Genomic DNA, 12,272 nt, shown 5'->3' with positions numbered 1-12,272 from the left:
AGTGTCTGTTTCTGAGAACGCCAAGAGCCTGCATCTGCAAAGCCAATCATTTAACCTTTTGAGTTTTTAGGATAAAATAAACCTGAATCAATAGTCCCTTAGAGATATCGAAAAACATGTTTAATTCAATTCTAGTGTCTCGGCGTAGGAGACGAACTGAATATTGCCAACGGATTAACAGAGAATGATCTATCAGGTCTTGTGCAATTTGCAAGATACATGAGAGCTCCAATTGCACTTTAGTATGGAATTTCAGGACCAACTATTTTTTTTTCATTTTCTTCAGATGGTTGAAACGGATCATTTTCAACATTAGGTAACGACCATCAGGGTGCTAAGAAGAGTTGCTTTATCCATGTAAAAGCGTTTCAACACTCTTTTTATATATGTAGACTGATGTACAAATATACCCTTTCTAGAATGTCAATTTGTAAGCCTAGACAATATTTTGTCTGCCCGAGATCTTTCATCTCAAATTCTCCTTTCAGATAGTCTGATGCCTTTTGAATTTCGTTTTAAGTTCCAATAATGTTAAGATCATCAACGTACACTGCGATTATCACAAATCCGGATGTTGTTTTTTTTTTATGAAAACACAAGGGCATATAAGATCATTTGTGTATCCTTCTTTGTTAAATGCTCACTGAGACGATTATACCACATACGTCCAGATTGCTTTAAGCCATATAATGATCTTTGCAATTTTATTGCACATAACTCTTTAGGTTTGGAACTTAACGTTTCTGGCTTTTTTATCTATCTGGGATTCTCATATAGATATCAGTATCTAATGATCCATATAAATATGTTGTAACGACATCCATGAGACGCATTTCTAAATTTTCATTGGCTGCTAGGCTCATCAGGAATCGAAATGTGATTGCGTCCATAAAATGAGAATATGTTTCTTCATAATCAATTCCAGCCCTTTGAGAGAAACCTTGGGCTACGAGGCGAGTTTTGTATCTTGTAATCTCGTTTTCTCATTTCGTTTTCGGACAAACACTCATTTGTATCCAACAGGTTTCACATCTTTGGGTGTGGGTACAATAGGTCTGAATACATTTCGTTTGTTAAGCGAATCTAGTTCGACTTGAATTGCATCTTTCCATTTTATCCAGTCATGTCTCTTTTGGCATTCATATACGGACTTTGGTTCTGGATCTTCGTTTTCTTCATCTATTTCCTTTGCTAAAAGGTATGAGAAAACATCATCAATATCATCCATCTCATTTCGTTTCCATATCTTTCTATTATGGATGTAATTGATAGAAATCTCGTGATTTTCTTCAGATTCATGATGCTCTATATTGCGTTAGGTTCACAATTCGCTTCTTCCAAAATATTTTCCGTTATTTTGGGAGTATCATGCCTTTCAACTTCCTTACGTTTTATAGGAATTCTATCCTTTGAACAATTAGGTCTACCGCGTTTCAAACGTGTTCCTGATTCACGTGTATCAACTGCCGTTCCACATTTTTGTGGTACTTCAATACGTGCAGGAGTATTCGCAGCGGGTATATGTGATTTAGTTACCATTTTGGCATCGGTAAATGCATCAAGTAACTGATTTGACATATTTTGTAAATGCATGATACTTCGAACTTCTAGTTCTGACTGTTTTGTAGGAGGATCAAAGTGTAATAAAGATGGCACACTCTATTTGATTTCTTTTCCTACTTGTTTATTGTCTCCTCCTAGATTTGGGAATTCTTTCTCGTTGAAATGACAATCGGCAAATCGTGCCGTAAACACATCACCAGTTTGTGGTTTTAGGTATCTTATTATTAATGGAGAATCATCGCCAATATATATTCCTAACCGTCTTTGCGGTCCCATCTTTGTACGTTGTTGTGGTGCCACTGGAACATAAACCACACAACCAAAGATTTTTATGTGGGAGATATTTGGTTCTCTACCAAATGCTAATTGTAATGGAGAATATCTATGATATACACTTGGTCTTATCCGAATGAGTGCTTCTGCATGTAAAATTGCATGTCCCCATACAGAGGTTAGAAGTTTTTATCTCATGATCAATGGCCTTGCAATCAGTTGTAGCTGTTTGATTAACGATTTGCCAATCCATTTTGTGTATGAACATGAGCAACTGAATGCTTCACTTCAATACCTGATGCCATACAATAATTATTAAATGCTTGGGATGTGAATTCAGCAGTGTTATCTAATCTAACTCTTTTAATTGGATAATCAGAGAATTGAGCTCTCAATTTGATTATATGAGTTAGAAATCTCGCAAATGTCATATTTCGAGATGATAACAAACAAACATGTGACCATCTACTGGATGCATCGATTAGTACCATAAAGTAATAGAATGGTCCACATGACAGATGTATTGGTCCACAAATATCACATTTGATCCTTTCCAAGAATTTTGGTGATTCTTTATCAATTTTGGTTGGTGATGGCCTTATGATTAATTTACCAAGAGCATATGCATCACATGTCATTTTATTACTTTGATATATATCATGGGTTTTTATTGAATGACCATGTGAACTTTCAATGATTTTACGCATCATTGTAGTGCCTAGGTGACCAAGGAGATCATGCCATAATATAACATCTTCTGGATTTTTTTTAATCACAAGATGTGATTCTATTGCATTAACATAAGTATGATGTAATCCAGAAGGAAGTTCTGAAAACTTTTTCAGTACAACGCTTTTGCCTGATTTTTCAGAAGTTATATACGTATACTTTTTTCCATTCTCAGTTGTAGACTGAGTGTCATATCCTTTCAGGTATATATCTTTAAAACTCAACAAATTTCTCTTAGAATTTGGAGAATACAAGACATTATTTATGGAAAACTTTGTTATATTAGGCAACATAAAGTTTGCTTTGTCAATTCCTTCGATCAAGTCCGTAGGACCTGGTATTGTGTTGACAGTCATTTTTGTTGACTTTAAGTTAGAGAAATATCTATTATCTTTTCAGTATAGTGTGTGTTGTACCACATCTGGTATGCAAACTTCTCTACCAATTTGCTTAGTTGTTGTTCCATTTGCTTTCTTATCCATTTCTGTAACACAGAATTAATACTAATTAAAGAAATAAAATTTCATAAATAATAATATTATAATTATACACATTATAAGCACATAATAGTTTATACATTAAATTATAATTATACATCAGTTGTTTTGAAAAACAATATTATTCTGGAATTGAAATACATAGTAGGAATAATAATTTTATGACATCACTGGGCATTATAGAGCTTGATTACTACAAGTATTTTAATTATCTCGATGTGCAGCATCGTCAAAATCGCTGATAAAATCAGAGGACTCAAGATATGTCGAAGTTGTACCCTCAAAGTGTTCATTAAAATTCACTTCCTTTGCCTTTCCTTTGATGGTCTCTTGGTACACTTACATAGGTGATGAGGAGTTCTACACACTTGAGACCAATGTCCCTTCGATCCACATCTGTAACAGACGTTCTCATTTTTACGAGTAGAGTTTGCTTGGGCTTCTTTCCTTTTTACTCGATCAGATCGATTCCATGTGTTGGATCCCGTTTATCTTGGGTTGTAACTCCTTTTATGACCACGATTAAATTGATGGTCACGACCACGACCACTATAGGAATAATTTCCTTTTTCTGAATTTTTCACATCCGTTGCATTCACCTCAGGAAATGATTTGCGTCCCGTGGGTCGGGTATTGTGGTTTTTAATAAGGAGTTCATTATTTTTATCCGCTATCATGAGCGCCAGAGCGAGTTCAGAGAACCTTGTATACCCACGGTTTCTGTATTGTTCTTGTAGAACATAATGATTTTTGTGGAACATTTGGTAGTTTTCTCAAGCATTTCTTCTTCCGTCATGGGCTTACCGTAATATTCTAATTGTGCCGCTATCCATAATATAGCAGAATTTTACGTTTGCCCATTCATCGAGTGCATGGGGAAGAGTTATTTTCTTCTGGTTATCGAACCTTTCTTTTAGAGCTTTCCAAAGATCTAGAGGATCTTTTATCCTTGCATAGTCATGCGTAAGGTTTTCGTCTAGGTGCTTTCTCAGAAATATTACGGCCTTAGCCTTTTCATGAGAGGCTGATTTATTTCCTTCTTTTATTGTATCGAGTATTTTCTCCGAATCTAGATGAAGCTCCATATTTGTGATCCATGCCATGTAATTTGCTCCAGTAATTTTAAGAGCCGAAAACTGAAGTTTCTCGATATTTGCCATTTGAATTTCTAAAAAAACAAAATAATAAATTTTATTAGAATTTCATAATTTAAAATGAACCATTTATATTGATTATACACGCAATTACAAGGAAAAATAACGTTATAAAAGTAAACTAATATTTGTTATAAATTCTTCGAGAATAAATTCTCCAACAAGTAGACAATACATAGAAGCAAAAATTACAATTGCACATAAAATAAAAAATAAGCGAATCATCTTTCTTACGATAGAAAAACCGGAATATGGCGATTTGAAAATATTTGAGAGAAGATGAAATGTTTGGATGAAGAAAATAAGTAAAGTATGAATATATTAATAGGTGAAAAATACTGTTCATAGTCGTTTGAAAAGAGTAAATTTTTTTTGAAAATTTTCTTTGTGACCGTTGGGATTAAATCATTTGAACCGAAAATCAGTGTGAAAATATCGTAATAAACTGTTAACCAAATTCAGTAAATTTCATAATATTTTATATAAGTGACCAAACATCCCAATATATAAAAAGGGATTGAGGGAGACATTTTAACCTATCCACCTAAGCACAAAAAATCATCCAATCAGAGGGGTTTAATTCGCCATGTCATTTTTGTTTTATCGACAGAAGATAAAACCTGGGCTTTTAGTATGATTTTTTTTTTTTTTGTAAATGGCATTCATATTTTTAGTATGATTTTGTTACATGTATTTCTTCTTATCCCAACAATGGAGCACATTGTCTGTCTAAAGCCTGATACCTGTAAAATATAATTCTCCATCATCGTCTTCAATCTTATCTAATCACCACCTCATCTGTACCGCTTCCCCTTCTCCTCTTGAACGTTACGTTCAACAACTCTTAAAGCTCAATCATTAACTGCAGATATCCTAATGCCAATAATCATTTTCATCCCACCAACTCCACATTATATATATCCCTCATGTATTTCTTCATTCCCCTCTTCACTTCAGCCACATAAATCAATTTATAAGAAGCTACTGAAGGCAACGGACACAGAGAAATTTTTTTTTAGCAAGCCAGAAACACAACGAAGGGTGACTTACTAATTGGGCTGGAACTCTTTTTATTGATGAATAGGTATGAACTCATCTCTATATGACGACTATTGGGTTCCTTGAAATTCAGATTTGCTGTCTGAAACTATTCTATCACATGGTTGTGTCATATAGGTGTTCATCTCTTCAAGTCGTGTACCCACCTACAGCTTAATTTCTTTGCAACCAAAAGCAAATAGATATAATGTGTTCTCGACCACGGCCACATCGTTTGTTTCATTCACAACTCTGTTATCTTGGAGAGAACCGCCTGGTGTTTCAGTTGGACAGATTCATGTTCCTTTCATCTAAAGAATTTGAAGCGAACTCTGATCTCAGTGGTAATCTCTATGGAAGGTTTACATACTCTTATGAACTATTTTTTGTTGTGGAAATCCTTTGAAGAAAGGAGATTTGGTGCACCTTCAGCCTAAAGAGTAGGCACCTGCAAACTCATTTAACAATTGAATTCCTTCTTTATTCCCTTCTAAGTTTTAACAAACTTTCGATGAACATTGCAGTGGCCCTGTCCTGAATGCTTACCTGTTGGATCAGGCTGCCAATGAGTTTTATAATAGCCTACAAACTCCAACCGTTCGCTTAGTCATAACAGTCAACACAAAACGTATAGGAGGTACCTTTTGACTCACTTTGTAACTCATGGTTATCCTGCACGATTTCTCACTTATTAGTTTGCTAAGTATATAACTTTAGATTCCACTTCTTCCGGCCAGTCCTTAATTGAGTATCTATCCTGGTCTGTATCCCTTGCTCATTTTAATTTATAGTTGTGAACTCTATCTGACTCAAAAATATGTTTTACGTCGGCTCAAAACCAAGATGTTGCTGTTATGGTCAATGCGTCTGAGGTGACAAAGGCCGAGACGCTAACCATTCGTGACATCTTTGCCTTCTTGAAACAGGAACCAGATCAGGTAATTAGTAATTAGTTTTAATACAATACTAAGTACGTATAATGCTTACTATTTCCTAATTATAGACAACCTTCTTAACTGCATAGCCCACATTGATAATGTTGTGCGCGCGGTACTCTAGCTGGTTGATGTACCCAAAATATGAGAACGTGAATGCAAAAGGATATGGTGTACTTATATCTCCAACTTAAAGAGTAAGAACCATACTAATCCTAACATTATACGTCAGATTGCATTATAGATGCGGTGTTGTGTACCTTAATAATTTCTTATTAAACAGCGGCGGGAGAGCCCGTATTTATCTGTGGTACAAAATTGCCGCCAGTGCTCTTGCTCACCACTCTGAATTCATAGACACTAGGAGGTGTGTTTGTTTCCTTGAAGCTACCAACTTTGTTTGCTTCCGTGATATTTTTCATCTAAAGCATACAAGAGTGTATAAATATGAGTTTGTTCGAAAAGCTTATGTTGTTATCTCAGATCCGATTGTTGCAAGGCATGTCCTCGGAGGAAACACTTTCAGTGACAAGGTAACATGCTTTCAATTGATAAAAGAATCATTTCGTTTTTGTTTTATTTTGTACCATCAGTTAACTTCCTTTGTGTTTCTCTAGGGAGTTCTTGCTGAGATCTTCCAGCCGATTATGGGAAAAGGGTTGATACCAGTAGACCTAGATGCATGGAAGTTAAGAAGAAGAGGTAAAGTAGATTTTTTATTTCTATGTGTTTTAGATATTGCAGTGTTTGTGGCATTAATGATTTGTTTCATTTTAATCTGTCTTGCAGCTAAATCTTATGATTCCCTACATTATCTAGAGGCTATGGTCAAAATATTTAGTGCCTGTTCAGAGAAAATAATACTCAGGTCTGAGAAACTCTTACGAGAATAAGAGGTCTCAAGCGGAGGGGACACAATCAAGTTGGATCTTGATGCAGAATTCTAGAGTCTCTTCACATTACAGGGCTTACACCGCTTACCGTATTCAACTACGACTTTTGTTCTGTCACAAGGAGTCCCATGTCATTAAGTTTTTTGATTTTTGAGTATACTCTTCACCAAGTTTATATACTAAGCTGATTCATTCTTCAATTTCTCTGTTACATCAGATGCGGTTTATGAAATTCTTTAATTCTTTTTTGAGGCAGAGCATCCGTCTACTTTCTACTTCCTGTATTATAATTTGGAAGTTTTCTCTAGCCAGATGGATCGTTCCGAGGCAATGGTGAAGTTCCAGTGCTCGGTTCTCATTTTGTTATTTTCCCAAGCAGGAAATAGATGTTGAGAAACTTCAGCAAAGTGACTACTCTAATCTCAAACTTGACTTAATATTTCCCTGGTCAAATCATTGTCACATGAAAGATTATAAGTTCATACAATACAAGTGTAGGCAGTCTTATATTTCTTTGTCGGGCATCTTTATAAACTATTATTTTTAACTACTACCAAAACAAAACTTGGAAGGAACTAGAAAGATTGTATACACTCTAATCTAATAAATTTTTAATTATTATCCTTAATCTTTAATTATGCTCAACTCTTTTACAGTAATACCATTAAAAACATATGTACTTTTTCTTAATTTATATTTTTCTTACTTCGGTTTTAGGTCAATGGAAATTATGTTTATTTTAACTTATTTAGGTAAAAGTTTTTTACAGGTGATAAAACATGTATGTACAAAGTAAAAATCCTTCTACTGGTAATTACTTCTCACCGACTCCTTTTTCCCATTTATGTCAAAAGGTTTGAGCCAATCAAGAAAAATAAACTTAGATGTCTGTTTGATTGAAATGTTACAGGTTTGATATTGGCAATAGGAAATAAGTAAACCTTGTGGAGAAGTGCCTCGATTAAAACTTCACCAACAATGCATTAAGTACCTTGGTCGGGTTAGTATCTATTTCTTTTTGTTGTCATGATTATGCTTTGTGTATATGGAAAAGCAAGCTTGATTCCGCCATCAGATCAGCAACTGAACCAGAGGTCAACCCAAACCCCTACTCAACTAGCCAAGGCGCCAGCCACAACATACATGAACTAAAAACGCCATATCTTACCAACCAAGAGGGTTTAAATGACAAGGCTAATATTCATGGATTCTACATTCAATAAGGAGTCCAGGCCAATTGTAATCAGGCCAAAGTATTCACGGAGCAAGAAGTTATGAATTTTACAAGTCAGAGATTTCTCAGCCCATCCATCTGTCAGTACCCGACTTTAGAAGAAGATTCAAGCCCAATGAAGAATCGGCCTGAAGCAAAGCCCATCATAGGAGTCAAGAGAAGTTTATCATATTTCCAGAAAGCCCAAGATCTGGAGAAATGAACATGGAATTATGAAGTTATGATCCAATCTCCAAAACCGGCCAAACCAGTTCTGCACTTGCCTCAATTGGAAGCTAGCCGGTTCAATCAGCTTCAAACCAGAAATTGGCGACCAGGAGATCAATCTATACATTCAGGAAGTCTATCCAGAGATCCAGAAGAGTTCTACAAGTTCATACCATGCACCAGCAACCATTGGATCAGGAGGATCCTCATTTACTCAAACCTGCCTTATTTGGAGCAAACCGACATTAATGTCCAACAGCTCTTTTCTCTTCAGATCAGGCATGACATCAGTACCTATCAAGCACCCAGGAAGATCCCAAGTAAGCTCTCTTATCCCCTTAAACCTTCCAGATTCAAGAAGAATCAAGTTTCTCACTTGGAGCCAAAATCCCATAAAAAGGCTCCAACGGCTAGTTTCCGATTTTGTTAGTTTGCTTGATTTGTTTCCTTTCTTTTCTTCTTATGAACGTTAGACTTAGTTTCCAGAGAATTATATAAGCTCTTAGATAGTCATTGTAAAGAACACCCTCAATCACCAAGTTAATAAAAAGTTTATTCAGTTTTTATCAAAGATTGTTCTTTGTATAAAATATCGGTCTTTAGGATTCAAAGAGAGATTCTTTGTTGTTCTATTGATTTTGTGATTCTAGTTTGTTTGTGAAAATCAAACAAGCTCAGTACACAGATTGAGAGAGCCAATCACATCGTTTCCATCATCCATCAGATTGAGAGATTCAATCAAACATTCATCCGCAAATCCACTTCAATCCATCTTTTGATCAAGCTGAGAGTGATACACATCCAGCAGCTTGATTCCGCCATATCTATCCTTTACCTTTGTTTATTTATCTTAGTTTATTCTTCATAACATTCATATCTCATTCATCTTTCATTTGTTTCAGGTCTTACAATCGATTTCAGACCATATCGACCAACCGGTCACATCTTTGGTTGATCCAATTTGAACCTCCAACAACCATTTGGGCGACCCAGCTTCCACCCTGTAACATTTGGTATCAGAGCCGAAAGGTTCTTGAGTCAGGTCCATTCTATCCTTGCATCATTCATCTTCCTTGCATTTGTTTCATCAGTAAATCAAAAAGCCATAAAAACAGTTTTTGCATTGTTATTGTTCTTAAGAAAAGAAAAACAAAAGAGAAAAAGTTTCTTGCATTTGATTCACGAAAATTTGAAAAAGAAATCTCATATTGTGTTTGCATTCATTCCCCAGCTCCACTTGCCATTTTTAGATTGTGTGCATTCATTAAAAAAAAATAAAAAAATCTGCATTCCATATTTGTTTCTTGTTTGAATCTTGCATAAAATAAAAATAAAAAGGCCTAGCATTTTATTAATTTCGTGCATACCATATTTGTTTCATAAGTTTGTTATTTTCATTCAAAAAAAAAAAAAACAAAATCATTCATATTGCTTGCATTTGTTTTTCCATCTTATAAACCGAAAACCCATAAAAACAGTCTTTGTTTCAAGTTTTGTTTCTTCATTTTTTTGTTCTTTCTGTTCATCATATTTTAACACCACGAAAAAGAAAAAGAAAGATGTGTTTGATTCATGTTACTTGCACTTAGTTTCGAAATTCTTGTTAGTTTCCTTTTTGTTTTGTTTTCATAATCAAAAATCCCATAAAAATTGCCATTTTGAATCTGTTTCCTTTGTTTGCATATCCATCCTTCAAAAAAAAAAAATCATTCTAGTTATTATTTCATATCATATTAGTGATCCATTTCGTGCCTGCATTAAAAAAAAAAAAAATTAAGAGCATTGTTTTTAGTTTATAGCATTTGCATATTGTTAGTTTAATTGTTGCATCTTAAGAAAAAGTCAAAAAAAAAAAACCAAATTCAGAGATAGTTTGCTTTTCATATTTTCTTTCCATTTGTGTTTCTTATCATATTATATAGTTTCAATTCGAGTTTAGATTCAGAAAACCAAAGAGAAAAATTATTTATTGCATAGTTATTTTATATCGGTTCATACTTGCATTTTTCTCGGTTTAGTCTAAAATAGTTTTGCATTATTCATTGTTCTTATGCTCGACCAAAACTTCCCCTACTTCACTTGATCTTTGAGATTGATTTCAGGGAGCAATGTTAGGAGAAGCACACGACCAAACCCTAGAGGCCGCACTGAGCCAACAACTAATAGCTATACAAGAGCTCAATGATAAGATTGCTCAGTTGGGAAAAAGGAATAAGCCACAAGGCCGACGACCACAACATGAAGAAAGAAGATTTGGAGATGCACCAGAGGCTGGCTATGTTGAGCCCAAACCACCGGATCCTTCATGGAACACCCCACAGCAAACTTCTTACACTCATGATTACTTAACTCATTCTTATCATAATTTTAAACCTACTAATGATGTTAAGATATACTCTTTTTCAGGTAGCACTTGGCCAGATGATTATCTCTCATGGGAAATAACCATGGATGAATGGTTTTCATACCATTGCGTGCCAAGGAAAGAAAGGCTGAGCCATGCCATCAAACAACTCTCCGGAAAAGCATTTTCATGGTGGAAAAGAGTAGATTGTTCACAAGAGAAGAGTTATGGAGAGACTATCAAAACGTGGGAAGATCTTAAAGATGCCATGATCAGGAAGTATGTATCCTCACTTCCAACACCAGATATTAGAGAAAGGTACCCAAGGAGGTTTTCAAGCCATGGGTCTAAAGGGGCAAAGAGGGTTGTACCACAACAAGGCCATAGAAGCTTAATCCATCAAGACCAGATTTGGCCAAACAAGAGGCCCACGGTTTTATATGATCAATACCAGCCTTATGAGGTCCCAAAGGCCGTGGAGAAAAAGAACTTTGTCAGCCAAGACACATTGGCCAGACACAAAGAAAAATCAGACAAACCGATTTTTCAAAAAAAGGCCAAGGTAAGTCCTATACTTGATAAATTTTTTTATAAATCATCTCCCACTGGTATGAGTCACTTGTCTTTGTCCAAAGATGTTAAGACAAGTCCTGAGGTCCCGAAAGACACGATCTCCACATCCTTGTTGAGATCCAAAGTTGTCCATGATTTAAGTCCAAGAGACAAGGAGATTTTAAACCCAAAGGAAGAAGAGCCATCAAGCCAAGGTAAGTCTTCTAAATCTGAGGATTTGAAATATCAGACATGTTATAGATGTCATAAGAAAGGACATTATGCTGTGGTATGTCCTACTAAGCAAGCATTGATAGAAACATCACTAGGAAAGAAAACAGAATTATCTATTAAAAGTGATAGTTTTATTCAATCTGATTTATTGATTCCAAATTCTTGTGTAATATGCACTTGTCTTTGTCAAAAAGTGTTGTAACAGGAACTAAGGAGCATGAATTCAAAGGAGAGGAGCCACCAGGCGCCACACTTGTGATGGAACAGAAGCTGGTTCAAGACACAATGCAGTCCATGTTGCTTAAAGAAGCAAAACCAGTAATCAAAGTATCACACCAAGGTAAGTATCTAACACCACTTTTAGATACAAGTGCTGACGTTTTTGTTCTTGGTATAGGGGGAACAAATGAAAGCTATATGCGTACTGAAGTTCCAAGGAAAGAACCAGACCATAAGCACAGCCATGAACCACCTCATACGTGGAAGCCTAAAATTGAACTAAGTGTTGTTAAAATGCCAAGGCTTAAGGTAAGTTTCTCTGATCTTAAAACGCCCAAGACACTTGATTATCCAAGTATAATGCACTTGTTTTTGCCAAAAAGTTTTGATCCAGGAATAA

The 12,272-nt window shown here is 35.3% G+C and overlaps 2 protein-coding genes across 3 annotated transcripts; both read left to right on the top strand.

The window, feature by feature from the left end:
- The first annotated feature begins 3,838 nt into the window (after positions 1-3,838).
- On the top strand, positions 3,839-7,337 carry LOC125591664 (cytochrome P450 97B3, chloroplastic-like). Of its 2 annotated transcripts, XR_007327769.1 has the most exons (7): positions 3,839-5,694; positions 5,779-6,192; positions 6,279-6,386; positions 6,473-6,556; positions 6,673-6,722; positions 6,807-6,891; positions 6,979-7,337. XR_007327769.1 is itself a non-coding variant. In XM_048766243.1 (6 exons), exons 3-6 carry the CDS (start codon positions 6,346-6,348, stop codon positions 7,080-7,082), a joined length of 480 nt encoding a protein of 159 aa, XP_048622200.1. In that variant the 5' UTR covers positions 3,839-5,694; positions 5,779-6,192; positions 6,279-6,345; the 3' UTR covers positions 7,083-7,337. The 2 variants fall into 2 exon arrangements, 1 of the variants encoding a protein (XP_048622200.1); XM_048766243.1 differs by having other exon boundaries at positions 6,473-6,722.
- Positions 7,338-10,631: 3,294 nt separating this feature from the next.
- Positions 10,632-12,272, top strand: LOC106412860. The gene is made up of 5 exons (XM_013853741.1): positions 10,632-11,360; positions 11,511-11,634; positions 11,859-11,993; positions 12,051-12,181; positions 12,267-12,272. Exons 1-5 carry the CDS (start codon positions 10,632-10,634, stop codon positions 12,270-12,272), a joined length of 1,125 nt encoding a protein of 374 aa, XP_013709195.1.

The sequence above is a fragment of the Brassica napus genome, chromosome C8 (assembly GCF_020379485.1).
Source record: "Brassica napus cultivar Da-Ae chromosome C8, Da-Ae, whole genome shotgun sequence".
Classification (NCBI taxonomy): domain Eukaryota; kingdom Viridiplantae; phylum Streptophyta; class Magnoliopsida; order Brassicales; family Brassicaceae; genus Brassica; species Brassica napus.
Note: the sequence above shows the minus strand (reverse complement) of the source record. Positions and strands in the feature narration are given on the sequence as shown.

What these genes read in the sequence shown, in the direction of transcription:
- LOC106412860 (XM_013853741.1), top strand. Translation starts at nt 10,632, where the DNA reads ATGTTAGGAGAAGCACACGACCAAACCCTAGAGGCCGCACTGAGCCAA. An exon ending in CCGTGGAGAAAAAGAACTTT is followed by an intron (nt 11,361 to 11,510) that starts GTCAGCCAAGAC and finishes AAAGATGTTAAG; the next exon opens with ACAAGTCCTGAGGTCCCGAA. An exon ending in AATCAAAGTATCACACCAAG is followed by an intron (nt 11,994 to 12,050) that starts GTAAGTATCTAA and finishes TTCTTGGTATAG; the next exon opens with GGGGAACAAATGAAAGCTAT.
- LOC125591664 (XM_048766243.1), top strand. Translation starts at nt 6,346, where the DNA reads ATGCAAAAGGATATGGTGTACTTATATCTCCAACTTAAAGA. An exon ending in GAAACACTTTCAGTGACAAG is followed by an intron (nt 6,723 to 6,806) that starts GTAACATGCTTT and finishes GTGTTTCTCTAG; the next exon opens with GGAGTTCTTGCTGAGATCTT. An exon ending in ATGGAAGTTAAGAAGAAGAG is followed by an intron (nt 6,892 to 6,978) that starts GTAAAGTAGATT and finishes TCTGTCTTGCAG; the next exon opens with CTAAATCTTATGATTCCCTA.